Genomic DNA, 26,193 nt, shown 5'->3' on the forward strand with positions numbered 1-26,193 from the left:
TGCTGTCTGTAGCGCAGAGGGGATTGCTGCACTTTGACTGGGAGTCTCAGAAGAGCCGGGAAGGCCTCCACACTGGATGACGTGTGGTTGGACAGATATAATGTGTTCCCTTGTGACAGAACCATGCAGCAAAGCACCAAGAGTGAGAGGCAGGCCGGTGCAGACATAGCGTATTAGGATTTTTACTGCAGCTCCTTAGTCCCCATGGCGTGGAGCCAGGGAGTGGGGAGGGCCTGCCCATGCCGGAGGTTACCAAGGCTCCAGTGCATGGCGTCCAGATGCGCTATAAAAGACATCTGTCCACAGAAGCAATCAATCAGTTAGTTTCCAAACTCTACACCATGGCCAAGACCAAAGAGCTATCCAAGGATGTCAGGGACAAGATTTTAGACCTACACAAGGCTGGAATGCGCTACATAACCATCACCAAGCAGCTTGGTGAGAAGGTGACAACAGTTGGTGCGATTGTTCGCAAATGGAAGAAACACAAAAAGGCTGTCAATCTCCCTTGGTCTGGGGCTTCATGCAAGATCATGCAAGATCACACATTATGCTGTGAAGGACTGAAATCCTGCAGCGCCTGCAAGGTCCCCCTGCTCAAGAAAGCACATGTACAGGCCCGTCTGAAGTTTGCCAAAGAACATCTGAATGATTCAGAGGAGAACTGGGTGAAATTGTTGTGGTCAGATGAGACCAAAATCGAGCTCTTAGGCATCAACTCAACTCGCCGTTTGTGGAGGAGGAGGAATGCTGCCTATGACCCCAAGAACACCATCCCCACTGTCAAACATGGAGGTGGAAACATGCTCTGGGGGTGTTTTTCTGCTAAGGGGACAGGACAACTTCACTGCATCAAAGGGACGATGGACGGGGCCATGTACCGTCAAATCTTGGGTGAGAACCTCCTTCCCTCAGCCAGGGCATGGAAAATGGGTCGGGATGGGTATTCCAGCATGACCCAAAAAACACGGCCAAGGCAACAAAGAAATGGCTCAAGAAGAAGCACATTAAGGTCCTGGAGTGGTCTAGCCAGTCTCCAGACCTTAATCCCATAGAACATCTGTGGAGGGAGCTGAAGGTTCGAGTTACCAAACATCAGCCTCAAAACTTGGAAAAGATCTGCAAAGAGGAGTGGGACCAAATCCCTCCTGAGATGTGTGCAAACCTGGTGGCCAACTACTAGAAACGTCTGATCTCTCTGATTGCCAACAAGGGTTTTGCCACCAAGTCATGAGGGGTCGAATACTTATTTCACTCATTAAAATGCAAATCAATTCATAACATTTTTGATATGCGTTTTTCTGGATTTGTTTGTTGTTATTCGTTCTCTCACTGTTCAAATAAACCTACGATTAAAATGATAGACTGATAATTTCTTTGTCAGTGGGCAAACATACAAAATCAGCAGGGGATCAAATAATTTTTTCCCTCACTGTAGGGGCCGCAAGGGGAGGGGGCCCTAATTGAAATGTTGCTTAGGACCCACAAAAGGCTAGAGCCAGCCCTGCCTGCAGGGTAACATTCACCATGGAGCTGGTGTCAGGAGGTGGTATCAGAGCAACAGCATTTGCTCTGGTGCACATCACCAGAAGTGTGTCACCAGACGCCTTAACCCATTGACGTCTCAATCCACTTCATGCCCAGCTTATGTCCTCCAGTGTTAGGTTACACGCCACGCAGACTGAGCAGCATGTGTTCAGCATTCACCAATGTCATGTACCATCATCTGTTAGAGAGCTGGTCTCTGCTGCTTCTCATGCCCGTCCCTCCGCTTCTTTCATCAACCTGTCTGGCACCAGGGGAAATAAGTAAACAAGCATGACGCGGGGTGTGTTTGAGCCGAGATGCCTCAAAAGAGCAGGAGCCTCCAGTTTCTGTCCCAGCTTGATGTATCAGCACACCCCCAGGGTAGAATGCTCTGTCGCTAATCTAACTAGGAGTAATGGGTGGTGCAAAATGGGCATCACTCTGTCGAGTACAACACATTAGTGGTGGATGAGAGAAGTAACCACACACAAGATGTAAAGCATCCTGAATTACATTATTTGTCATGGCCCAACAACCACGCAACGTTCAGAGGACCATATGGTTTTCTTAGAGAATGGGTTTCCTATAGTTGTATTCAAGATTCACTCATTTTGGGAATGGTAAAGAACATTACTTTGCTTTGAAATATTCTCAGCATATTTAGTAATTATCATTAAAATATTCAAGAGAAATCAGATTTTTTAGTTTTAGTGAGGCACAGCAATTCTGGTCTTCATTCTGACAGTTTGTTCCACTGAAAAGTGATATACACTGATATATCAGTGATACAGTGATATTCCACTGTAGTCAGTCATATGTAAAATGTATGCACACATGACTAAGTTGCTTTGGATAAACATGTCTGTTAAATTGTTTATCTTTTTTAAACTAGTAAATCTAGCACCTTTTGACTGTAATGGTTCAACTCTGCCTTTGAACTGTTTAGTGCATAGGCATCTGACATAATATTGTTTATATTTACCAATTACATTCATTGGTTTACATGATGTCATGCCAGTAATTTTTGTTTTTATAAAGGAATTAGGGCAGGTCCAAAAGCATTGGTTAAATCTAGTAGGTAAATAAATCAATCAAAGGAACAATCTTTAGGAATGACTTTGGGCGGGACTCTGACAAATACAACAAGAAACCTGATCAGTTTGGTGTTACCCATACAGGTGAATGCAGAACACACCATGTTGAGAGGAAAATAGATCTCAGAAGACATTAGGAAAAGGGTAGTGACAGCTCGAGAGCTATAATGGGATGTGAGAGCTCGTCGCCACTGGGATGCCCTCCCTCCAATGCCTTTCGGGGGAAGAGTCACTGGCTTGTTGTTTTCTCTCTGTTGCGCACTTGTGCAATTGGGCTGTACTCTGCTGGCAATACTCAGCCCTCCTCATTTAGGGTGGTTGCAGTTGGTGGGTGTCCCTTTGGTTGATGCTTGGCAATGTGGGTGGATTGATTTCCTGCCTGTTGGGCCCTGTCCGGGGCCTCCCCCGGGTAGGGCCACAGTGTCTTATGCTGCTATACTATTGTGCTGGGGGAGTAGGGTCAGTTCCCATTCCCCGCTAAGTTCTCCTTCTCCACTATAAATCATTGTTGATTTGAGGAACGTATTTTCTGAATTTTCTCAGTCTCCTCCCGTTTTAAACTTTAGGAGGACATGAGGTCCTGGTCCACACCTGCGGAGTACCTAGTTTGGGGGGCCCGTTGCTGTCCCTGTCCAAAATCCTCCTGGTTGTGTTGCAGATCAAGACGATACCTGACGATTTCAGCTGCCACTGTGCTGACACCTCCTCCCTCCCCTGTGTTGTCCCTGTGCTTCTTCATCTGGTCATGCTTCTGACCTAGTCTAAATTTAAATAGACTCTGGCTTTAGCCCACATGCAATTATTAATTATTCCAATTGGCCTCTTAATATTTCACTCGGCACAGCCAGAAGAGAACTGGTCACCCCTCTGAGCCTGGGTCCTCTCTAGGTTTCTTCCTAAATTTCGGCCTTCTTAGGGAGTTTTTTGTAAAAGCACTTTGTGACTACTGCTGTTGTAAAAAGGGCTTTATAAATACATTTAATTTATTAATTGATACAACCATCTTGAAAAAATTTGAACTCAATCAATCCACTATAAGGCAATTATTTACAAATGGAAAATATTTAATGTGACAGCAACTCGGCCAAGAAGTGGATGCCCTTACAAAATATCCCCAAGAGCCACAAGAAAAAGAATGAATCAGTTTGCCAAACCAAACATAACATATGGAGATTTCCAGACCTCCCTTAGTGCATCTCTGGTTCCTGTGCTTTGACAATCAACATTTTATAAATGGGAGGGTTGCTAGTAAGAAACCTCCGCTGTCAAACTTTACTTTTCCAGAACTTTTCCATCTGGACAGACCTCAAGGTCTCTGGACAGATTAGTCTACAACTGACCGTTTTAGTCACAACAAAAACCGCTATGTTTAGCAAAAACCCCACACTGCCTACCACCAAAACAACCTCATCCCAACAGTCAAGCATGGTGGTGGGAATGTCAAACTCTGGGGCTGCTTTTCCTCCTTTGGACCAGGTCGACTGCACATCATTAAGGGAACCTAGAATTCTGAGGTAAACCTGGAGATTTTTGAACAGAACATCAGGCCACTGGTCAAGGAGCTAAAGCTGTGTGGAAAACGAATCTTCCAACAATACAACGACCCAAACCATTCAAGCAAATCTACAGAGGAGTGTCTTAGGAGAAAGATGATATGTGTTTTGGAATGGTCAAGGAAAATCCTGGCCTTAATTCAGTTGCTGCGACAGAACGTGAAGCAGGCAGTACATATCAGACACTCCTCAAACCTCACTTAATTGGCTGTGGTTTGGACTGGGCAAAAATCCTTTAAAAAGATGTCAGAAACTGTGAGACATTTACTCTAAGTTATCACTGCTAATGAAGGTGCCATAAGATATTGAATAAAGGTGCTCACTTATTTTTGTTAGTTTTATTAATTCGTTTTTGTTAAAAAACAACAACACTTTTGCTAAATTAACAATAAAAATATACACTCACCTAAAGGATTATTAGGAACACCTGTTCAATTTCTCATTAATGCAATTATTTAATCAACCAATCACATGGCAGTTGCTTCAATGCATTTAGGGGTGTGGTCCTGGTCAAGACAATCTCCTGAACTCCAAACTGAATGTCAGAATGGGAAAGAAAGGTGATTTAAGCAATTTTGAGCATGGCATGGTTGTTGGTGCCAGACGGGCCGGTCTGAGTATTTCACAATCTGCTCAGTTACTGGGATTTTCACACACAACCATTTCTAGGGTTTACAAAGTATGGTGTGACAAGGGAAAAACATCCAGTATGCGGCAGTCCTGTGAGCGAAAATGCCTTGTTGATGCTAGAGGTCAGAGGAGAATGGGCCGACTGATTCAAGCTGATAGAAGAGCAACTTTGATTGAAATAACCACTCGTTACAACCGAGGTATGCAGCAAAGCATTTGTGAAGCCACAACACGCACAACCTTATAGCGGATGGGCTACAACAGCAGAAGACCCCACCGGGTACCACTCATCTCCACTACAAATAGGAAAAAGAGGCTACAATTTGCCCAAGCTCACCAAAATTGGACAGTTGAAGACTGGAAGAATGTTGCCTGGTCTGATGGGTCTCGATTTCTGTTGAGACATTCAGATGGTAGAGTCAGAATTTGGCGTAAACAGAATGAGAACATGGATCCGTCATGCCTTGTTACCACTGTGCAGGCTGGTGGTGGTGGTGTAATGGTGTGGGAGATGTTTTCTTGGCACACTTTAGGCCCCTTAGTGCCAATTGGGCATCATTTAAATGCCACGGCCTACCTGAGCATTGTTTCTGACCATGTCCATCCCATTATGACCACCATGTACCCCTCCTCTGATGGCTACTTCTGATGGCTGGGTCCTATTTTCCTCTCCGCATTATTTTTCATTTTCCAGTCAGTGTGATGCGTGATGCCAGTGATAGTAGTGGTGTGCCAGCACATAGATTTACAGTGTGAAACCACTCATACAGTATATTTCCGCTGAGGTAAAGCCTTAGTTCAGCTTCACAAAGCATTGGCCCACACTGTGATAGAAAAAAGAAGGCCCCATCATTTAACCAGCAGTGTGGAGAAAGTTTTGACAGAGAATGCCAAGAACTCCACCAGCCTAGTACTATTGTTTAGCTCTACAAAGCCCTATTCCTCATGAAGATATATGATCCAATGCAACATGCAATAGGTGTACGATGAATGTGAATGGGCTTTGGGCTTTGGGCACATGGGCGAAAATAATATAGGATGTGCAAAACTTTGATGGGCTACAGGACAATATTTCAGAAAAGTAATGTTCAGTATATTCAGTGGGTATGGAATGTATTCAGACCCCTTTAAATATTTCACTCTTTGTTTCATTGCAGCCATTTGCTAAAATCTAAAAAGTTTTATTTCTCATTAATGTACACTCAGCACCCCATCTTGACAGAAAAAAACAGAAATGTAGAAATATTTGCAAATTTATTTTTGTGATTAAATGCATTGTGGCAATTGTTTGTGTTCAAATGTTTTTCATTTGTTTTCAGGGGGAAGGGGAAAGCCATTGTGCTTTAGTATGAGATAATAAAGAATTCATAAATTAAACAATGTATAGATTATTTGGGGCTTAACCATTTTTAATTATATGCACTGCTAGGACAAATTCTTACATATGTTTAAAAGTATTTTGGACATTCATTTAAATAAAACCATGAGGAAATCTGTAGGAATCAATAGGCATATATTGCAGCCAATCATATTTGGCAGGAAAATAATACTTTGAAACACCATCTTTCTTGTATTACCGCACACGACAATGATGTGTAAAAGATCCAAATGAACAACAGAAGAATGTGGTTCTTAAACTACTCTGAAGGATTTTAGATTTCCAATTTTGTACTATAGTTAACTGTCTAAAATTGTAATCAGTAACTTTTGGATTACACAACCTTGGTAACTTAATATAATTAGGTCCCATTTAATTTTAGATAACATTTCTATCAACAGGCATTAGAAGAAAAATAAAAGATGAATATTACCAATTGGGCAACATATACAGTATCTCACAAAAGTGAGTACTCTTCACATTTTTGTAAATATTTGATTATATCTTTTCATGTGACAACACTGAAAAAATGACACTTTGCTACAATGTAAAGTAATGAGTGTACAGCTTGTATAACAGTGTTCATTTGCTGTCCCCTCAAAATAACACAACACACAGCCATTAAGGTCTAAACCGCTGGCAACAACAGTGAGTACACCCCTAAGTGAAAATGTCCAAATTGGGCCCAAAGTGTCAATAATGTTATGTGGCCACCATCATTTTCCAGCACTGCCTTAACCCTCTTGGGCATGGAGTTCACCAAAGCTTCACAGGTTGCCACTGGAGTCCTCTTCCACTCCTCCATGACGACATCACAGAGATGTTAGAGACCTTGCACTGCTCCACCTTCCGTATGAGGATGCCCCATAGATGCTCAACAGGGTTTAGGTCTGGAGACATGCTTGGCCAGTCCATCACCTTTAACCTCAGCTTCTTTAGGAAGGCAGTGGTCATCTTGGAGATATGTTTGGGGTCGTTATCATGTTGGAATACTGCCCTGCGGCCCAGTCTCCGCAGGGAGGGGATCATGCTTTGCTTCAGTATGTCACAGTACATGTTGGCATTCATGGTTCCAACAATGAACTGTAGCTCCCCAGTGCCCGGCAGCACTCATGCAGCCCCAGACCATGACACTCCCACCACCATGCTTGACTGGAGGCAAAACACACTTGTATTTGTACTCCTCACCTGGTTGCCACCACACACGCTTGACACCATCTGACCCAAATATGTTTGTCTTGGCCTCATCAGACCACAAGACATGGTTCCAGTAATCCATATCCTTAGTCTGCTTGTCTTCAGCCAACTGCGGGCTTTCTTGTGCATCATCTTTAGAAGAGGCTTCCTTCAGGGACGACAGCCATCCAGACTAATTTGATGCAGTGTGCAGCGTATGGTGTGAGCACTGACAGGCTGACCCCCCCACCTCTTCAACCTCTGCAGCAATGCTGGCAGCACTCATACGTCTATTTCCCAAAGACAACCTCTGGATATGACGGTGAGCATGTGCACTCAACTTATTTGGTCGACCATGGTGAGGCCTGTTCTGTGTGGAACCTGTCCTGTTATAGCCTAGCCCATCTTTATGTAGAGCAACTATTCTTTTTTTTAGAGCCTCAGAGAGTTCTTTGTCATGGGGTTCCATGTTGAACTTCCAGTGACCAGTATGAGGGAGTTTGAGAGCGATAACACCAAATTTAACACACCTGCTCTTCATTCACACCTGAGATCTTGTGAAACTAATGAGTCACATGACACCAAGGAGGGACAATGGGTAATTGGGCCCAATTTGGGCCCAATTACACACACCTGCTCTTCATTCACACCTGAGATCTTGTGAAACTAATGAGTCACATGACACCAAGGAGGGAAAATGGGTAATTGGGCCCAATTTGGACATTTTCACTTAGGGGTGTACTCACTTTTGTTGCCAGTGGTTTAGACATTAATGGCTGTGTGTTGAGTTAATTTGAGGATACAGCAAATTTACACTTTTATACAAGCTGTACACTCACTACATTATATTGTAGCAAAGTGTAATTTCTTCAGTGCTGTCACATGAAAGAATAACCAAATATTTACAAAAATGTGAGGGGTGTACTCACTTTTGTGAGATATTGTATAGTTGTTTGGCAACATTGTAGTTGTTTCGGTTGCGTCTCCTTGAGCCAGACAAACAGGTTGCTTTGAACGGGCCCATTTCCCACACCTCGCTCTTCAGTGATGTGTTGGGTGACCTTCAGGTTTGTCGGCTGGAGTTGTAACCACGGAAGCCACCATTAAAGAGTAGGGAGTTCTGTGTGACAGCGGTTCAGATTTGGACGGTGTCGGTGACAGAGCTCACACCACATCAATTAGTTGCAGCTTTTTACCATTTTTGACCCTTTCAGCAATTCTGTTGCTCCCTGTTGGGCCAGCATGCCCTGGTCAGGATGACAGGACACCAGTGGCGTATATGTCAGCAGACAAGGTGGGACACGGCCTCTTTCACTCTGTTGAGAATAACAAACTTGTCATCGGTTTGCAGCATCTCCACCTCCTGTCAGTGAGTGAGGGTGATCTCCCCAGGTTTGTCAACATAGACACAGATTTCTTCTTGAGGCGGAGTGGTTCGGCAGGGCCTGCATCAATCTCTTTGGCTCCTGAAAAAATGGGCCTTGTCCACTGGTTCTTTCGATGGGAGATGCAAGCACTTGTCTGGGGGTATAGGAGTCTATGCACCAGTGACTGTGGACCCTCTTTACACATTCCCATTAATAGATCTCATTCAGCCAGTGCTGAATGACCAATAAAACAATGTTGGTCATACAGGATGTATGAATGTATTCCAAGCATTCTTACAGTCTGTCCTGGAGATTACAGTGCCAAAACCAGTGGAACAGTGATTAATCTGCCAGGTCCAAGTGCACCTTTCCCCAAAGCACAGTCAGGAAGATGGTTCGGGAGACAAAGAATCCAAGCAGCAAAGTGACATTCCAAGAGAAGTGGCAAAGTGAAGTTGCATCCAATGGCCCGTGTTTGGAGTTACAGAACTCTTTAATATGGGGCCACATATCATTTTAGTGAACACCGGGGGCCACATACTTCCATTACGCTTTTTTTATGTTTGCTGTTCAGATTAATTTCATAGCAACTGTAACTGGCCTATAATTAAATCACGCATTAGCTTATATACAGTAGTCAAGCCTTCGTATATTTGTTGATTACCTGAATTTCATCATGGGAAATGTCTGTACACATTATGCTCCAACAGCTTCTAAACATGATCCCTAACCCTTGGAAAGGCTTATTTATTGAGAGGCATAAGAATGTGGGACCCACAGTGTTGAAATCCAGGCAATCCAAAGGACTGCAAATCAGTCAATTCAAGGTGATCGAGAGAGTGTTGTCAACATAGCATGTGAATGGATAGAATTTCAAAGCAGTGTCATTTTCCAACATTCTACAATCCTTAAAGCAGTGTGTAAATTCACCATGGAATGCAGGCAGTAGTCAAATACAGTATCTTTCTGCATTGAAGGTGTCCGTGCAGGATTTACTCTTTAAAAACAGAAACGCTCACTTATTTTTTGTATGGCTTTGGAACATTGTCAGCATAGAAGTTCTTCAAAATATTAACATAAATGTTTTGGTTTGGAATTACTTTAACAGAACTAGGGAATTTTCCCAAATGTAAAGAAACAAAATTATTTTGTGGTTATTTCAGACTTTCAAGACAATATATCCTACTGGTTTGCTTCTGATTCTGTTGTTAGTAGTTTTCTCAAGAACATTTAGAACATATCATCCATACTCTGTTTTCAGAACATGAATAAAACAAACTAACTGACTTCCAAAGATAAAGAACAGAAGATCGTATTATATATTATATTTAAAATCTCATGTCATAAAATCTAAATGTCCTTAATACTAAATTATATTTCTATGTCCGAACACTAAGTAACATTTTTAAGTTATTAAAAGAAATAGGAAGTAGATAGAGTTCTTCTCACAACCAAAATATTCGTTCCTACGACCTCCAAGGAACCCAATGAGCTAGCTGGATGAGCTCTGTGGTAATGTCACACAATTTAAGGGCTTCCATTTGGTTCGTAATCTCATCATCTAAAACCACTGTGGCATCCAGACGGTGATCAATAGGAAGTCTTTGCATGTGTTGGGTTCATTCAGGGGGAGAGGTTAGCCAGCGTTTCTATTCCTGTCAGGTCTGCTTTACAGCCCTGGTCACATTGATTTCCTCCCCTGTCAGTACAGTAAACCATCTGGACGCAATGTCACTCTCTCCTGCCCTTCTACCTTCACCTAGGAGCAACCAAGACAGCTCCTAGGGAGACAGGTGTTTTCTTTCCTCACAACTGTCACACACTTATGTGGAAAATGAATTGACTGTCTAGTTTTGTTTACCATGCATGACAGCACTCTGCAGACACTTTGCTGCTTGCTTCAGGGCACCTTGCATGTCATTTTCGGCAAACATGGACTATGATGTTTTTAAACACTAATACAAAAGCAGTGGATTTCTGTTTGAATATATTTTCTCTAAGAGAAACCAGGTGACCAAAATCCCTACAGCCAAAATCATTTTCTGTTGCTATGGAAAGCACATACATTTGTTTTCAACAAGGCCTCACAACTCTTAATAACCAGGCCTAAATCTGGCTTTACAATATGTCCATCAACCACAGCGCTGTTAGTCTAGTCCTGAGCTAAGCAGCTGGCTCTCTATTCAAGCAGCCACACAATCTTCAAGTACAGGGAGAAGCTCATTCTCAAGAGCAACTCTTTACAAGTGAATGACATACATCACCACTGTCTGTAATGCAAATCCAAATCACTTAAGCAGGTATCTTCAATAATGCATAAGTTCGTGTTTACATCTCTCTGGTGTTTTGGGGTACCTGCCCCTTCCAGTCCCACTTTAACCTCAGTTAATTTGCTTACTGTAAAGATTTGGTGGCATTCAAGCACCCGGACACAAATGTCACACTATCAACTAAAATAACACATTAGCATCTCACAGATCTAAGGAGTCATTAACGAGTGACAGCTGGCCAATTTGGCTCACAGCATCCTGCATCTCATCATGCTCTTCTCCACACTCGATTATGGCTGCCGAGCAGTTATTGGCATCTGCTGTGCTGGAGCAGTAATACAGATGAGCACTGTGCTGTGACTGACTGAGCCCACCAGGCCAGGCTAGACCCATGACTCAGGCAGGTGGGAGGACGGGCTGTGTTTGATCAGTGGTCTCAGACCTTTAGCTCATCTCCAGAGACCCCAATCCACCCCATCTGCAGGGCGGAGGAAGGGTGGTGTGTGATGGCACCGCTGGGCTCCGATGCCGAGGACCGCCCGTCTACTGCTCCAACGCTTGAGGGGTGAAAAAAAAAGTGTGTGTATCACACGGAGGAACCCATATGGTGTTCCTCCCTAACACTATACCATGGAGAGACAGGCTTATATACCATGGAGACAGGCTTATGGATTGGTGGAAAGCAATTGTTGGAAGCCTTAATGGGGAATGACGACTAATGCTGAACAATTAGTTTAAGTTAAGTAATTGACAGACTGTCTTTATATGCAAGCAACACTCAGAAAGAGCAAGGTCAGGTTCCGTCCTCCACGCTCGTTGTAATTAATTCCAATGATGAGGAAAAAGTTGATCAAACGCAAAAGTAAAAACTTTATTATCACACAATGACAAAGAGTGAAGCTGGATGGAAAACCTAGTACTAGCACATCATGCGGCATAGTTCTTCTGCAAGATGAGTAAGGCAGTGTATTTCAATCTTTGAAACCTATAACACTGGAAACATGAGGCATTGCAGCAGACGAATAACATACTCCATCTGCATTTTAAATCTGAAAGCAATCAACATAAATCACCTTGAGAAAGTCCACAGGTTTCCCCAAACACAAAAACAGTGATGATTCTTCCTAACAATTCAGTGCAGTCTTAACAGTCTTACATATAAACACACCAAAGCTTGCCTTCCAGGCTCTCGCCACATACATATGAACATATGTCTTGTAATACAGAGATTATGTACAATAACCTCATCAGCCCAATTAGGTCAGAATTGTGTGATGAAAACTGAAAGTTCACATTTCCAAAGTATTTCACATTGTTGATTCAAAGAGCTGCCTGTTTTTAGGCTCAATATGTACTGTACTAAACAAAGCATTTTAAAATTAATAAATACAAGTTGCAAAACAAGAATACCTTCAAAATTAACACACTGACCATATTCAGATTTTGAAAATAGAGGACATATCACCTGATAAGAAAAAAAGATTAAGTCGTCGTACTCAAATTCAAAATGCTACATTGCCATTTAATTTTTTTTGGAAATGAAATAAGCTACTGTGTGTCATCCTTGGCTGCTTACAACTAGGTTATCCAGGAGATTATTTAAATTCCTGAGTGTCCCAATGAGAATTATTGATTAACAACATATCTTCAAGCATATTTGAATAGCAAAATTGTTACATACGCAAAGCAAAATAAGAATATAAATTTGCCAAATGCTGAAGCCTCTCAAAATAAAAAACTGGTCTCCAAATATCATATGGTATAAAACAGGACTATAAAAAAATATTTTAAAGGGATAGTTTGGGACTTCGCAATATAAGAACTTTTGGATACAGGTTTCAGTTTAAGGAAGCTGCAAAGAAATGTAACGGCAATAACTAAAAGACTATGGAAATTCTTACCACAGTTGGCTGTACCAGTAGATTTGTTATTGTGTTAACACAAGTTAACTTCATATTGTGAAACTTTACTTTCTTCATATTGGACACAGACATACAAATACAGTCCAAGATTTCACCTGACTGAAGAAGCAGATGTTTCACGCCCAAAATCCACAACTATCCCTTTAACATGCCATGCTTCTCTCTCACACACACCTCATCTGTATACAATTCACAGAGATGTCGAGGAGAGGACGGATGTTTGCCCAGTTGAGAACACACTTCATTCTTGGAGTTTCTCCCTAAGCAAACTGTGTATCCTTTCGAACAATGAACAAATGACTGAATTAAGGAAGAATTTTGAAATGTTTGACAAAGGCACCACTTTCCAATGTTCAGTTCAGGCCTGGTGTTGCCACAGGCAGGGGAAGTGCGGTAGGGATCTTTACCGAGAATTGTAGTCTGGGGAAAAAAGTCTGATTTTGGGGCTGGTCTTTGTATCAGGGGAGGCTATCTTGTAAACAAACGAGTTTGAGACCGGTGGGGTGAAACCTGAAGAGTGATTGAAGCACAACAAGTAAGACAACTGGAACAGCACATAAATGCAAGGACTCTCCATAAAGCAGGGTATATGAGCGATAAACAGCTGTCACCGTCTCCAATCAGCTATTAAAACAGTATGCCCTCCAAATGAGCCAAACAAGATGGCCAAAGACAGCTGAAGTAAACATTTATTTTTATTGTAGTTAACCTCTTACAATAAAAATTTGTTAGAGGTATGAAGACTGTGACGAAACTTCATTTAAAATAAGGGAAAAATTGCAAACATTAACAGGTGTCTACCTGAGGAGGCTGGCGACCTCTGGATGAAGGCCGGGTGAGGTGCCAAGTCCCTCTGGGAGAACAGGGCGTGGCACACTGAGTCGGAAGAGAGCGATAACGTGAGCGCCGCTACATAGAAGCCATGACAAACCTCAAGGCAAAAACAGACAATCCACGCTGGGGACGTGGCTACTCACCGATGATGACGACGGCGGTGCCGGCGAGTAGAGCGAAGACGGTGAAGAACATCATCTGGTAGGAGTCGATGAAGCCCTGCAGGAAATGGCCTCCCTCCAGTGGACCCATGGGGCCGGATGCTGTGAGGAGGGAGAATGAAGAGACTGTAAAACCTCGGTCAGGGACAGGCTGCTGTTGAATGTTTCAAAGCAATGAAATTACGAAAAGGTTTTGTGCTGGGGGATTGGGTCAGTTCTCCTTCTCCACTAAGTTCTCCTTCTCCACTAAGTTCTCCTTCTCCACTAAGTTCTCCTTCTCCACTAAGTTCTCCTTCTCCACTAAGTTCTCCTTCTCCACTATAAATCGTTGTTGATATGAGGAATGCATTTCTGAATCAGAATTTTCCCAGTCTCCTCCCATTTTAAACTTTAGGAGGACATGAGATCCTGGTCCACACCTGCGGAGTACCTAGTTTGGGGGGCCCGTTGCTGTCCCTGTCCTTGTCCATCTGGTCATACTTCTTACCTAGTCTACATTTAAATAGACTCTGGATTTAGCCAACATTATTAATTATTCCAATTGGACTCTTAATATCTCACCCGGCACAGCCAGAAGAGGACTGTTCACCCCTCTGAGCCTGGGTCCTCTAGATTTCTTCCTAAATTTCGGCCTTCTTAGGGAGTTTTTCCTAGCCACTGAAATTCAACACTACTGTTGTTTGCTCCTTGGGGTTTAAGGCTGGGTGTTTCTGTAAAAGCACTTTGTGACAACTGCTGTTGTAAAAAGGGCTTCATAAATACATTTGATTGATGATTGATTGATTGATTGGTTGGTTGACAATGCTGTGAAGTCTTAATGTGCTGCATTTCCCCAGTCCATTAACACCTAATGGCTAAATGGATGGCTGGCTGGAGGCTGCAATCACAGTGAAATCTGCTCCTTCTGATGCCGTAATAACACAGCTCGGCGTTAATGGCTGATCGGTGCATTTCAAAGAAAAGGACCCAAGCACTGGTATAATTATGTGAAACATCGGGTGGAATGTTATAGCGTGCAGAGTATGTCAAATAATGTCTTTACCTGACCTATGACCCCACCCCAAAAAAACCATACTGTCCCGAACCATCTCAACGTTATTCAGTCTTGTGTATTTTTTGACTCGGCAAGCTGACCTCGCATTGAGTTAGTTGGATCAGTCACGTGGATGAGGTTGACTGGGATGACGAGCGTCTGGCCGGTGGATGAGCTGGTTACAGACACGGACGCGGAGGCAGCAGCATGAAAGACCAGCGCACTGACCGTGTACTTGGAGAAACTGGGAAAGCCGTGGGACACCTCTCTCTCCTGGACAGAGATGGACGGAGAGCTGGAGGCTACCTAATGGAGTGGAAAAGGGCGGAGGAAACCGTGGGGTATTAGCAAAGTAAATATCATACAAGTATTTCTCTTCTCCATTTCCATCTCACATTGTGTGATGAAACCCACTTTGAATGCACCTTCAAATTAAATTGATTCGTAAACTGACTGTTACCAAAGGGAAAATTGGCTATATTAAATAAACAAGAAATTTGCTTTTTGGTCTCTAGGGTTAGGGCTAGGAGGTTTAAACATAACAATCCAAGGTTATATTATGATATTAATGATCTTAAATAAAATAAATACTAATTATATTTTGGCTGTTAGCCACGACCAAGGATGTACTTACCATTTAATAAAGTTAGATCATTATGATTACCATATTACAGAACAGATCCAAATACTATAATATAATGCTAATATAAGACAAAATATAAGACAAAAACACCACTGCATTAAATTGTGACAGAAAAATCTAGTTTGCCGCAGCATTCTGCATAATAAACATTTCAATTTTAAAGGAATTTCACCCTGGGGGACCTTTCTGTGGTTTTTATCATATTTGAGAGATTTCTATGCCAGTGCGATTTGTTCCGCACACAATCGGCCGCAGGAATGGGCTTTACGCACCAAACCGTACACTATTACATCAGAACATGCATTGAAGGGCAAAGCAAGGTTTGAAAAAGGACGTAGCCATGTTTTTTTTTTATCCTGCAAAGCCTCCATGGTCTACAGATCGTGCTACAAGTCAATTTGGGTTAAGTTTTAGTTGTCCTTGATTGATAGAGCCATTGGATGTTCCTATCAGCAGACACATTAATAAATGTACAAGTAGTACAAGACTCTGAGTAGGAAGCCCTGCCCCAGCATGAGTAAATCCCCCCCATTCTCAGCAGATTGCTAGCTAATTAACAAACTTCAGATTAATACTTTTTTGGAAGTGATCTTACATGGTGATATTAAACCATACGTGTCTGATCAGTAATAGGCTAACAAAGTGCATTTGAGATACAGTGAGAGCTGGATATTCAACCTGTATCAGCTATTTCCTCCAGACGATAGAATTTACATACCAATTGCATTTCAACCACAACAGTTTTATCAGGACTAAGACGGCAAATAAATATTTTTTTGCCGGACCGCATAAGCAGAGCCAGCCAAGACGAGCAAATGTGACTGACTGACTCTTGTTAATAAGCGTAGTGATTAGAGACGTGGACCTGCAACAAACGCCCCACGTTCAAATCTCATCACAGTCAGAGCAATCTCCATACAGCTTAAAGCATAGCACACACAGTTACTTCACTATTTTTCTGGCCACTCAAGTCAAACAAACGGTGACTTCCTTCATGGCACTAGGACATTTATTTGCAAGTTGAGAAAGCATGAATTTGCTTGTCAAAATAAAAACCTAATTGGAAAAGTTTTTGGTAAATGTGTGTTAATGTTTTTGCCTACTGTAGCAGGGAACTCCGAAGGTGCCCCACTCGGCATATACAAAAGTGTTTACAGTAGAGTTGTATGTAATCCGCTAGACAATTGGTTAACAGTATGAATTTGCTTGTTAAAAGAGACATATACAGCTGAAAAGTAATTTCTACTGGTGAATGTGTGTAATTGTTTGTTGGCATTGTAGAAGAGTGATATACTGTACATGTCCATAATATCTAGAATGTGGTGCTAAACTTGTTTTAGCTACAGAATGCATGGGTTACATCTCCACAAGGCAATAATACATTTGTGTAACATTAAACAACATCCCCTCAACACAAGAGGAATATGTAAAATTACAATTCTGCAGAAGAATCCGGAACCATTTGCTCGTTGTGGATTGTGTTCGAGTAGACGCTTTATTTTTGACACAAATGTAAGATTGTCAAAATTATGAATTAGGAAATTAAGTAGGTAAGCTATGATAATTTCTCTTTAATCAGTTTCATGGGGATATGCATTCAAATCTTCTTGAGTTACTCTGTGTTGTTTTCAAACTAGCCTACGTTGTCATTTTAAATGATGTACAGTGAACACATTTTCTGAGCAGATGGTGTGTATTTTGCCCAGCGCAATATGCTGTTGATTGATCAAAACATGAGTGGAAGGTTTTGGGAAGAGCAGCAAGAAGTTGGATCGACAGCCATTTTGTGAAAACAAAGCTGACTGACTAATGTACCTCCAGGCTGCTGATTGCTGCGGAGGGACCGTAGATGGTGAGCTCCGCCTCGGGGTGCAGGTTGCTGAGCAGCAGCTCCGTCTGGTCGGAGTACAGGCCAGTCTCCACGGGCAGCCGGGCACTCACCTGCTCCCCATAGAATGCACTGCCCTCAACCCCTGCCCTCACTGACAGGTCGGTCAGAGACAGGCTCAGCATCCGAGTCTGTTGCTCATTTAGAGGCTGCAGGATCAGGGAGCATGTGTAGAAACCTGGGGGGAGAGAGTTAACTAGAAGTGTTTTCTCCTCAAGCAGTCACGCTTATGAAGGCTTTTCGAAATCTACTCCTTAGAAAACGATTCATGTCCTCTACAAACAGAGCAACCCTACAAGCTTAAAAGCTGATAGCCCCATTAAATGCCTCTTCCTTTGAACATTATTTAAAAATGCACAAACACATTAGCTGCAAGAATGCCATTTAAAACCTTATTAGAAATCAGGGAATTGTAATCCTGTGCAGCGACAACAGAGCGACAATCTCTCCCCACCTATACTGAGTAAATTCATATTCATACAGGCCCATAACAGCCTCAGTGGGCTTCAGTCACCCAATTTGGGCCTCCGCAAGAGATAAAGGGTGATGGCTTTTTCTTTATAATATACAGATTTCACAAAGTATATTGAAGAATAAGCAAAACAATAAACATTATTGTTTTCTAACTGTGCTAAATGCTGACTGGCTGATAGCTGTGGTACATGTAAACAATAAAGCATAGGGGGTGTGTAATATGGCCAATATACCATGGCTAAGACTTGTTCTTAGGCACAATGGATCGCAGAGTGCTGGACACAGCCGTGGTAAATATAACAATATATTAAACAACCCCAGATGCCTTATTGTGCAAATAAATTGGTTACCCAGATAATTAAAACAGTAAATACTATCTACAGTCTCATATACCACATCTAAGCCTTGAGCCACTACCTACAGTAGAACACACACTACTTTGAGAGAAAGTCCTGCTCCGGGTTTTCCAGTGTGAAGGGCGATGTAGGTTAATTAGTGACAGCAAAGAGAGTGAGCAGATTTCTCAAGGGAAACCGGTTGGAGCAAAGTTGCTGTAATGGTTATCAATGCACTGCTTTTTGGCTAGGGTTCTTTTTGCAGTAGGTACAATGAAACCATGACACAACTTTATCAGGAAAGACCAGTGGAAGTAGCAGGGTTTTACAGGGACAAGAATATTGAAATATCGGAGTTACTACTTAATCAGCTTTGTGTTCTGTTCATAGCTGTACCTTCCGTCCCATTGGCATGTCAAGACGTGGAAACATGTTGGTGGCTTGTCATATCCCTCAGTTCAAGCTCTCTTGGTAGATTTCATGTAAATAGAATAATTATGTAAAAGAATCTCTCTCTGGTTTCCTATCCCTCTTGCACATTTAGAAAGGCTAAGGTGGCGGTGGGACGGACACGAGGGAAATAGGGAGTGGGGCCCCAAACTTCCCAACACAATTAGGCCCATGTCTGAATCAGACATTAGAGAGAGATGGTGCCCATTCAGCTGAATACATCACCCAGTAAGGTTTATGGCCTTCAGTAAATTCATTTCATGAGCGTTACAGTTATCGATTATTCCCTCGTCAACTGTATTTCCTGGACCTCTTTACCACAGCAGTCTCATGGAGCACTGTAGCCCCACCCCCCACCTGTCCCCCAGCTTTCCCACTGGGGGTTTCAGTAAGACCCTCCTGCTGTGGCCATTCTAATGGGTGGTTAATTATGTAAAAGGTCAAATCCATTACACACAAAGTGAATGTTCGGGGGGGGGAGGCGTTCGGTAAAAAGATGTCAGGGAGCATTCAAGACCTCGCCTTTATTGAGCCCTGACAGGCAGTACCTGTGCTGGGGTCGAAACCGGTGCGTGTGAGGTAAACGTCGCGGGCGGAGAACCCGACGGCATCACTGTTGAAGCTCGGGTGGCAGCTGACGGAGGTCTCTGGGCGGAGTGCGGCGATGGCCTCGGTTTGGACCAGGGAGCAGGATCCTACCAGGTTGGTTCCAGTGTCTCTGGTGCTGAGCAGCACACTGGGGGCCTTGTCCCCTTTGGCCCCTGCGGGGAGAGTCCACGCCACGGTCCTGGTGGCTGCCTCCACCACCACCTGGTGCAAGCACATACAGGGTATGTCAAGAGGGACAAACGACACCACAGAGATGACATTACCGATAACACCGTGCGACGGCATGACCGATAACACCGTGCGACGGCATGACCGATAACACCGTGCGACGGCATGACCGATAACACCGTGCGACGGCATGCACTCTCTGTTTCCATTAATCTGTGCTGACATCATGGAATGGGACTGGTGAGAGACTGTAGACAGCCTCTGCGTTGCCAGCACCTATCCGGCAATTTCAATTCCTTTTTTTTGCAAATGTAAGGGCAAAACGGACGAGAGCAGCTGTGCCTATTCACTTCAGTGGCCGGGTACAGAAACGCAGTGTCACTCTACATTGGAGGCCTTCCTCCTTTAAGGTTTGGTTACTGTGTAAGAGCGTTGACAACTGATTCAGATAGCATCTATCTAATCCAATCCACACTGATCCTCCTCAGCCATTCACTCCCAGCTAATTGAGACAGATTCATATGGAAATACAGGTCTGCATAAAGGCCTTTAGCAGCCGGAATAAGGAAGCAGCCTGGAAGCAACAGAGAGGCATAAGAGGCGGTGGAAATGTTCTTTGAGTAAGTGAGCGAGCGAGCATGAGGGAGGGAGAGACATCTGAGAAAAAGGGTGAGCTAATTAAAACTCTCCATGACGCCTGCATGTCTCTATAGAGAATCACCTCAGCAGAATGGGAGATAGATGGGAGGGGCGTCACGTAAATTAAACTGCGACAGCCACGGTAATCTGGTGCTGATCACGGCGATGACGACAATAAGTCTAAGCGTCTGTGTCAGGCGTTAATCGTGCAGAACTCAAGCATAACATCGGATGCGCACAACTCGCCGCTGCCACCTCTTCAGAATGTAGGGCAGTGTGGGACTAGAGTCTAAACCACGTCGCTCTTGCATGTTCTGTCATGAGATCTCAGAGGAGTCCAGATGTAACGCTGTGTGGCAGAGAAAAGCTGTGGCTACAAATACCTCTCTGTATGTCTTGACCAGGCCCGGGATTTGATAGAAGATGGTGGCAGTGCCGGCGTCCCGGGCCATGGCCACGCCCGTTTTAGGGTCCACCTGCAGAACGCCGGAGGATGAGGAGCTCCAGATACCCGGGACACCTGCGGGGGGGGGACAGGGACGAGCTCAAATGCTACACCTCTCATCTGCAATATTCACACACAACTGACAGCATTTTTTCTAGTCCCGGGGGAAAAAAGAAAAAATGAGAACGAAAACCACTCAAGTTGATGAAAACAAAGGAAATTGTTAAACGTAACCATATCCTGAGTTAACATTAAACGCACACATTTTAAAGAACCACGTGAAACTGCATCGATCTAATGAAATCCCAATTTGCTCAGAAAACATTTCACATGCATGGGTTTTACCACTGTTACAACGCCTCGCACATTGACCTCTCACCTTGAGGGCTGACCACCTGGGCGCTGAAGCACACCACATCCCCGACCACCAGCCTGGCGGCATCCTCGGGGTGGATGGCGTGGTGGACGGGCAGCGCCAGGTAGTCGGCCATGCCCGGCTGCTCCTGGTCCCACACAGCCAGCATGGTGAGGCCTGTGCCGACCGTCCTCACAGTCAGGGTGTTGTTACCTAGGCCGCGGGTCACCTGCACCAGGTCGTCCCTAACAACAGACAGGAAAGGTAACGTCAACACGTGTAGGGCTACTCAATGTCCCATGATTCACTGGGCACGGTGCGAATCCCTCAACAGCCGACCAAAACTGTTTTACTGATTCAACTTCCCTACAATAGACAGCTCCTTGAGAACAATGTAATTCAATCAATTTACTGTGCAGGAGAATGAGGGAGTCCCTAACCGGGCGGAGTGGCGCAGCCTCCATACTCGGCCTTCTCCTATTAATTTAGCTCACTCAGACGGAAACAGCTCACTCTGAGATAGGCGGGGAGGAGCAGCCCGGCTAAATAAGGGCTGTGAACCTTGGGGGAGACGTGCTTTAGAACCTGCCATGGCACACTCATTCACCGTGGTTGCAATGCGGCAGCATTGGGATAAACAGACCTGGGACCGACAACATGCAGTCACCCTCTGACGAACGCGTGCAGACAGACTCTTCCGTTCTACTCTGGCAGGGCTTAGTGCTGCAAGTCTCAATGCCATGTACAGAGAAGACACGGGTCGATCTCATAAGAAAAGGAGTACACCATATACGAAAGGAATTCAGAAAATCAATAGCAGGCAGGCTGTTGCTATTTACAAAGCATACTTTGCTGTGAGATTTACAAGGCCTGATTGAGTAAATTCATTCGAAGAGATTTGAGTGCCAAATTCAATTTTCTGAATTCGGTTTGAAGTGTTGTCATCTCTTGTCTAACTCTGTTTAAGAGAGCGACACATTAGTCTGGAGGAAGGCCGGAGGAGCTGGCACAAAAGGAACACAGTGAAGAGCCTTGAAACTGGCTCCAGTTCTGGTTCAGAATGACAGATTCATAGCCTTGGTCCTTACAACACACACAGCTTCATAGCCTTGGTCCTTGCAACACACACAGCTTCATAGCCTTGGTCCTTGCAACACACACAGCTTCATAGCCTTGGTCTTCACAACACACACAGCTTCATAGCCTTGGTCTTCACAACACACACAGCTTCATAGCCTTGGTCCTTACAACACACAGCAAAACAAACTACACTTAAATGCGACCACCACATATCAAGCCTAGTTCTTGAAGCCTTCAACTTAGCGGTTCTTTTTTTCCTTCCCCTGTTTGTACACCATTACATCTTAAGCACAAGTCACCTTTGATATGCCGAAAGGAGTCACAATTGACTTGACGTCAACTGCCCGATATAGTATCACAGTAATCTGCAATTAATACAAATAACAGCCACCACTGTTGAAGAATAATGAGCGTGAGCTTGCCTGTTAGTGGCAAACGTGAGTAGGGAGTTGTGGCTGTGAAGGCCTTCCCCAGTGTTGGCGTGGAGGTGAACAGTGAAGGTGAGGACCACGCCCAGTGGGAAGGTAGACAGCGTGTCTTTGGAAGGACTATGGAGAACTGGACCGGTGCTGAACCGCAGGTAAGACACTGGCGCCACCTAAGTAGCAATGGAGAGAGTCTGCCGTGTGAGGGAATGTGGTTTGGGTAAAACACGAATACAACAGTCTACCATTTTGTCATGACGTCATACCGGCAAGAAAACACTATAGACAGTAATGGGTGTGATCAAGTTTTCGCCAGTGGCAACATTTACAGATGTTATAAATGTTATGAGGTCTCACCTTTACAGCAAGGACCAAGGTTTGATTGACACCGAAGGTCTCCTGGGAGGTGACGAGGAGGGAGGAGGAGCCAGTGAGCGAGCCTGAGGACAGGAAACCCTTATCGTCCACCTGGACAACAACAGCCTGGTTGGGACAGTCCAGCACTTGGTAGAACAGAGCTCCCACACCATCCCTGTTCAGTTCCACATGAGAATGCACCAGGGTTAGTAGCATTCTGTCACCAGAAATGACTCAAACCGGTTGTTTAAACCATAACAAGCCCTAAAAAGCTAATAGGCTATTAACTTGAGAACCAATTCTCTTTTTTGAGGAACTCCTGGCCAAAGGCATTCATATGCAAGGCAGTACAAAGAACAACTAATTTTATTAAAATGCATAAATATTGTGTGTACACACACACACACACACACACACAATAACATTGACCACCTGCCTAATATTGTGGCCTTTTGCCACCTAAACTGCCCTGACCCGTCAAGGCATTAACTCCACTAGACCTCTGAAAGTGTGCTGTGGTATCTGGCACCAAGACATTAGTAGCAGATCCTTTAAGTCCTGTAAGTTGCGATGTGGGGCCTCCGTGGATCATACCTGTTTGTCCAGCACATCCCACAGATGCTCGATTGGATTGGGATCTGGGGAATTTGGAGGCCAAGTCAACACCATGAACTTATGTTCCTCAAACCATTCCTGAACCATTTTTGCTTTGTAGCAGGGCACATTATCTTGCTGAAAGAGGCCAGTGCCATCAGGGAATACCGTTGCCATGAAAGGGTGCACATGGTCTGCAACAATGCTCAGGTAGGTGGTACGTGTCAAGGTAAAATCCACATGAATGGCAGGACCCAAGGATTCCCAGCAGAACATTGCCCAAAGCATCACACTGCCTCCGCCAGCTTGCCTTCTCCCCATAGTGCATCCTGGTGCCGTGTGTTCTCCAGGTAAGCAACACACATGCCCCCGGCCATCCACGTGATGTAAAAGAAAACGTGATTCATCAGACCAGGCCACCTCCTTCCATTACTCCGTGGTCCAGTTCTGATGCTCACATGCCCATTGTAGGCGCTTTTGGCTGTGGACAGGGGTCAGCATGGGGACCCTGACTGGTCTGCTGCTACATCGCCCCATATGCAACAAACTGCAATGCACTATGAGTTCTGACACCTTTCAATCAGTACCAGCATTAACCTTTTCAGCAATTTGAGCTACAGTAGCTTGTCTGTTGGATTGGACCACACGGGCCAGCCTTCACTTCCCACTTGCATCAATGAGCCTTGGCCGCCCATGACCCTGTCGCCTGTTCACCTCTTTTCCTTCCTTGGACCACTTTTGATAGGTACTGACCACTGCAGACAGGGAACACCCCACAAGGGCTGCAGTTATGGAGATGCTCTGACCCAGTCGTCTAGCCATCACAATTTGGCCCTTGTCAAAGTCGCTCATATCCTTACGCTTGCCCATTATTCCAGCTTCTAACACATTGAGGACAGAATGTTCACTTGCTGGCTAATATATCCCACCCACTGACAGGTTTCATGATAACGAGATTATCAGTGTTATTCACTTCACCTGTCAGTGGTCATAATGTTATGGCTGATCGGTGTGTGTGTGTGTGTGTGTGTGTATATATATATATATATATATATATATATGGGATATTCAGCAGATACAAGCTGATTTCAGATACAGTTCTCAGCTGTAAGGTCAAGACAAGAGTATCAAGCTTAAAAGCCTATGTTGAGTGAAATGTGGGGGCGCTTGCAGGGAAATGTTGGGGTGTTGGCAGGGAAATGTAGAATGTTCATTCCTTATCACATACCTGCTAGTTTGGAGTTTGAGCCCAGAGTTGGGAGCCATCAATATCTCCTCAGCCTCAACGGTTGGATTCAGCATGTGCAGCTTGTCATAAACCTTGATCAAAGGGAATAGTAATCAACAGAGATTTTTAACCATCCTTTGATGTTTGGGTTTTGGTGACATGAAATAAAGCAGTTTAAAACACCACTCACAACAGGCTCATCTGCCTTCTTATCACTTTACAAAGTTAGACACTTTCAGTGCTCAACCACAATTAAAACGAATGATTTACAGCGTTTGTTGACTTTCATAGTTTGTTTTCAGGTGGACGCAAACAGGACGACAAGCAAAGGGCCGTAAACATGCAATATAAAAAGACCTCTGTGGGGTCATATTATATATTTCTAAGGCAGTGTGATCCAGACTCACAGACCCATCAAAGCAATGTGTCTTGGAATAAACCTCTGAGGTATTATTGTGGTAGAGGTTGAGTAATAGTAGAAATAGTAGTAGTAGACGTAGTAGCACAGGAAATAGTGATTAAGTGGTAATACAACTACCACTACTACTAGGTTGTAGAATTAGTAGTTTATTAGAACAAAGGCAGTTTACTAAAGAAATATATTAATGCATGTCAAGTATTGGTTTCCTTCCAATAATATCTATGCTGAACAAAAATATAATAATAGCAGGAGCAGTAGTAATACCAGTACCACAAGTAGTAAACATAACACTACAGTAACTTCCTGGTAGAAACAAAGCCAGGAGTACTCTGGACCTGAGATACAGGGATCTCCATAAAGACAGTACCTGGATCTGGAGTTCATCACTGAGCTCCACCAGGTTCCCCTCCAGCTGACCAACTTTTGGGTCAGTGACTTTGAGCACCACCTTCAGTCCTGTTCTTCCCTTGGTTTTCCCCGTCACACTCATAGCAAAGTTATGCTCCGGTTGGAGCTGCACAGAGGCCTAGGAGACAGATTTAATCAGCGAATGAAAGCAAGCGACAGAGTTGGAATTGAGAGCATAGGAATACCAGGGTTAAATATCAGATAATGTTTCTCTAGTGAAGCCGAGCATAATTGTGCCCTAATCAGTGACTCTGATACAACAGGATCCCAGAACCTCAAAACAAAGGTGCCTTATCAGATTCATCTATAATTGAATCATCCAAGTTTCTCCCAATACACTATTCATGGCTTTTTGTGGACTCAGTTGAACAGAATGGTGCTTGTAGCTCTGAATGGAACTTCAGCCTTTGCCATTAATCAAGAAAAACACCAAAGCCATTAAAACGGGTTCCCACCTCAGCATGTCGTGATTGGACTTCCAGGATGTCTCTCTTGGTGGTAGTCCAAAGGAAGGTAAGGCCGGGCACGGCGTTGCCAAATGAGAAGGGGGTCTGACTGCTGGTGAGTCCTATCAGATACACTGGCATCTAGGAAAGGATTAGTCAAATATAAGTTACACATGTCCTGATTTCCAATGATAATAACTACCATTACCACCATTATTATAATTATCATATTTTTATTCACCAAAACTGTTAAGACACTGTTTAGTAGTGGCTAGACATTTTT

At 43.8% G+C, this 26,193-nt stretch overlaps 1 protein-coding gene across 1 annotated transcript in view; it reads right to left on the reverse strand.

Moving 5' to 3' along the window:
- Positions 1-11,841: 11,841 nt before the first annotated feature.
- Positions 11,842-26,193, reverse strand: part of nup210 (nucleoporin 210) — a 34,669-nt gene continuing 20,317 nt past the window's right edge. Inside the window, exons 27-39 of the mRNA XM_010895306.3 lie at positions 25,920-26,051; positions 25,424-25,582; positions 24,636-24,727; positions 22,814-22,988; positions 22,454-22,629; positions 20,976-21,196; positions 20,535-20,671; positions 19,284-19,545; positions 17,404-17,654; positions 15,047-15,251; positions 13,895-14,014; positions 13,719-13,793; positions 11,842-13,427 (exon numbers count right to left, since the gene is read on the reverse strand). Coding sequence (XP_010893608.2) covers positions 13,321-13,427; positions 13,719-13,793; positions 13,895-14,014; positions 15,047-15,251; positions 17,404-17,654; positions 19,284-19,545; positions 20,535-20,671; positions 20,976-21,196; positions 22,454-22,629; positions 22,814-22,988; positions 24,636-24,727; positions 25,424-25,582; positions 25,920-26,051 — 2,112 coding nt within the window. The 3' untranslated portion in view covers positions 11,842-13,320. The remainder of the gene's footprint in view (positions 13,428-13,718; positions 13,794-13,894; positions 14,015-15,046; positions 15,252-17,403; positions 17,655-19,283; positions 19,546-20,534; positions 20,672-20,975; positions 21,197-22,453; positions 22,630-22,813; positions 22,989-24,635; positions 24,728-25,423; positions 25,583-25,919; positions 26,052-26,193) is intronic.

This window comes from Esox lucius, chromosome 12, assembly GCF_011004845.1.
Source record: "Esox lucius isolate fEsoLuc1 chromosome 12, fEsoLuc1.pri, whole genome shotgun sequence".
NCBI lineage: Eukaryota > Metazoa > Chordata > Actinopteri > Esociformes > Esocidae > Esox > Esox lucius.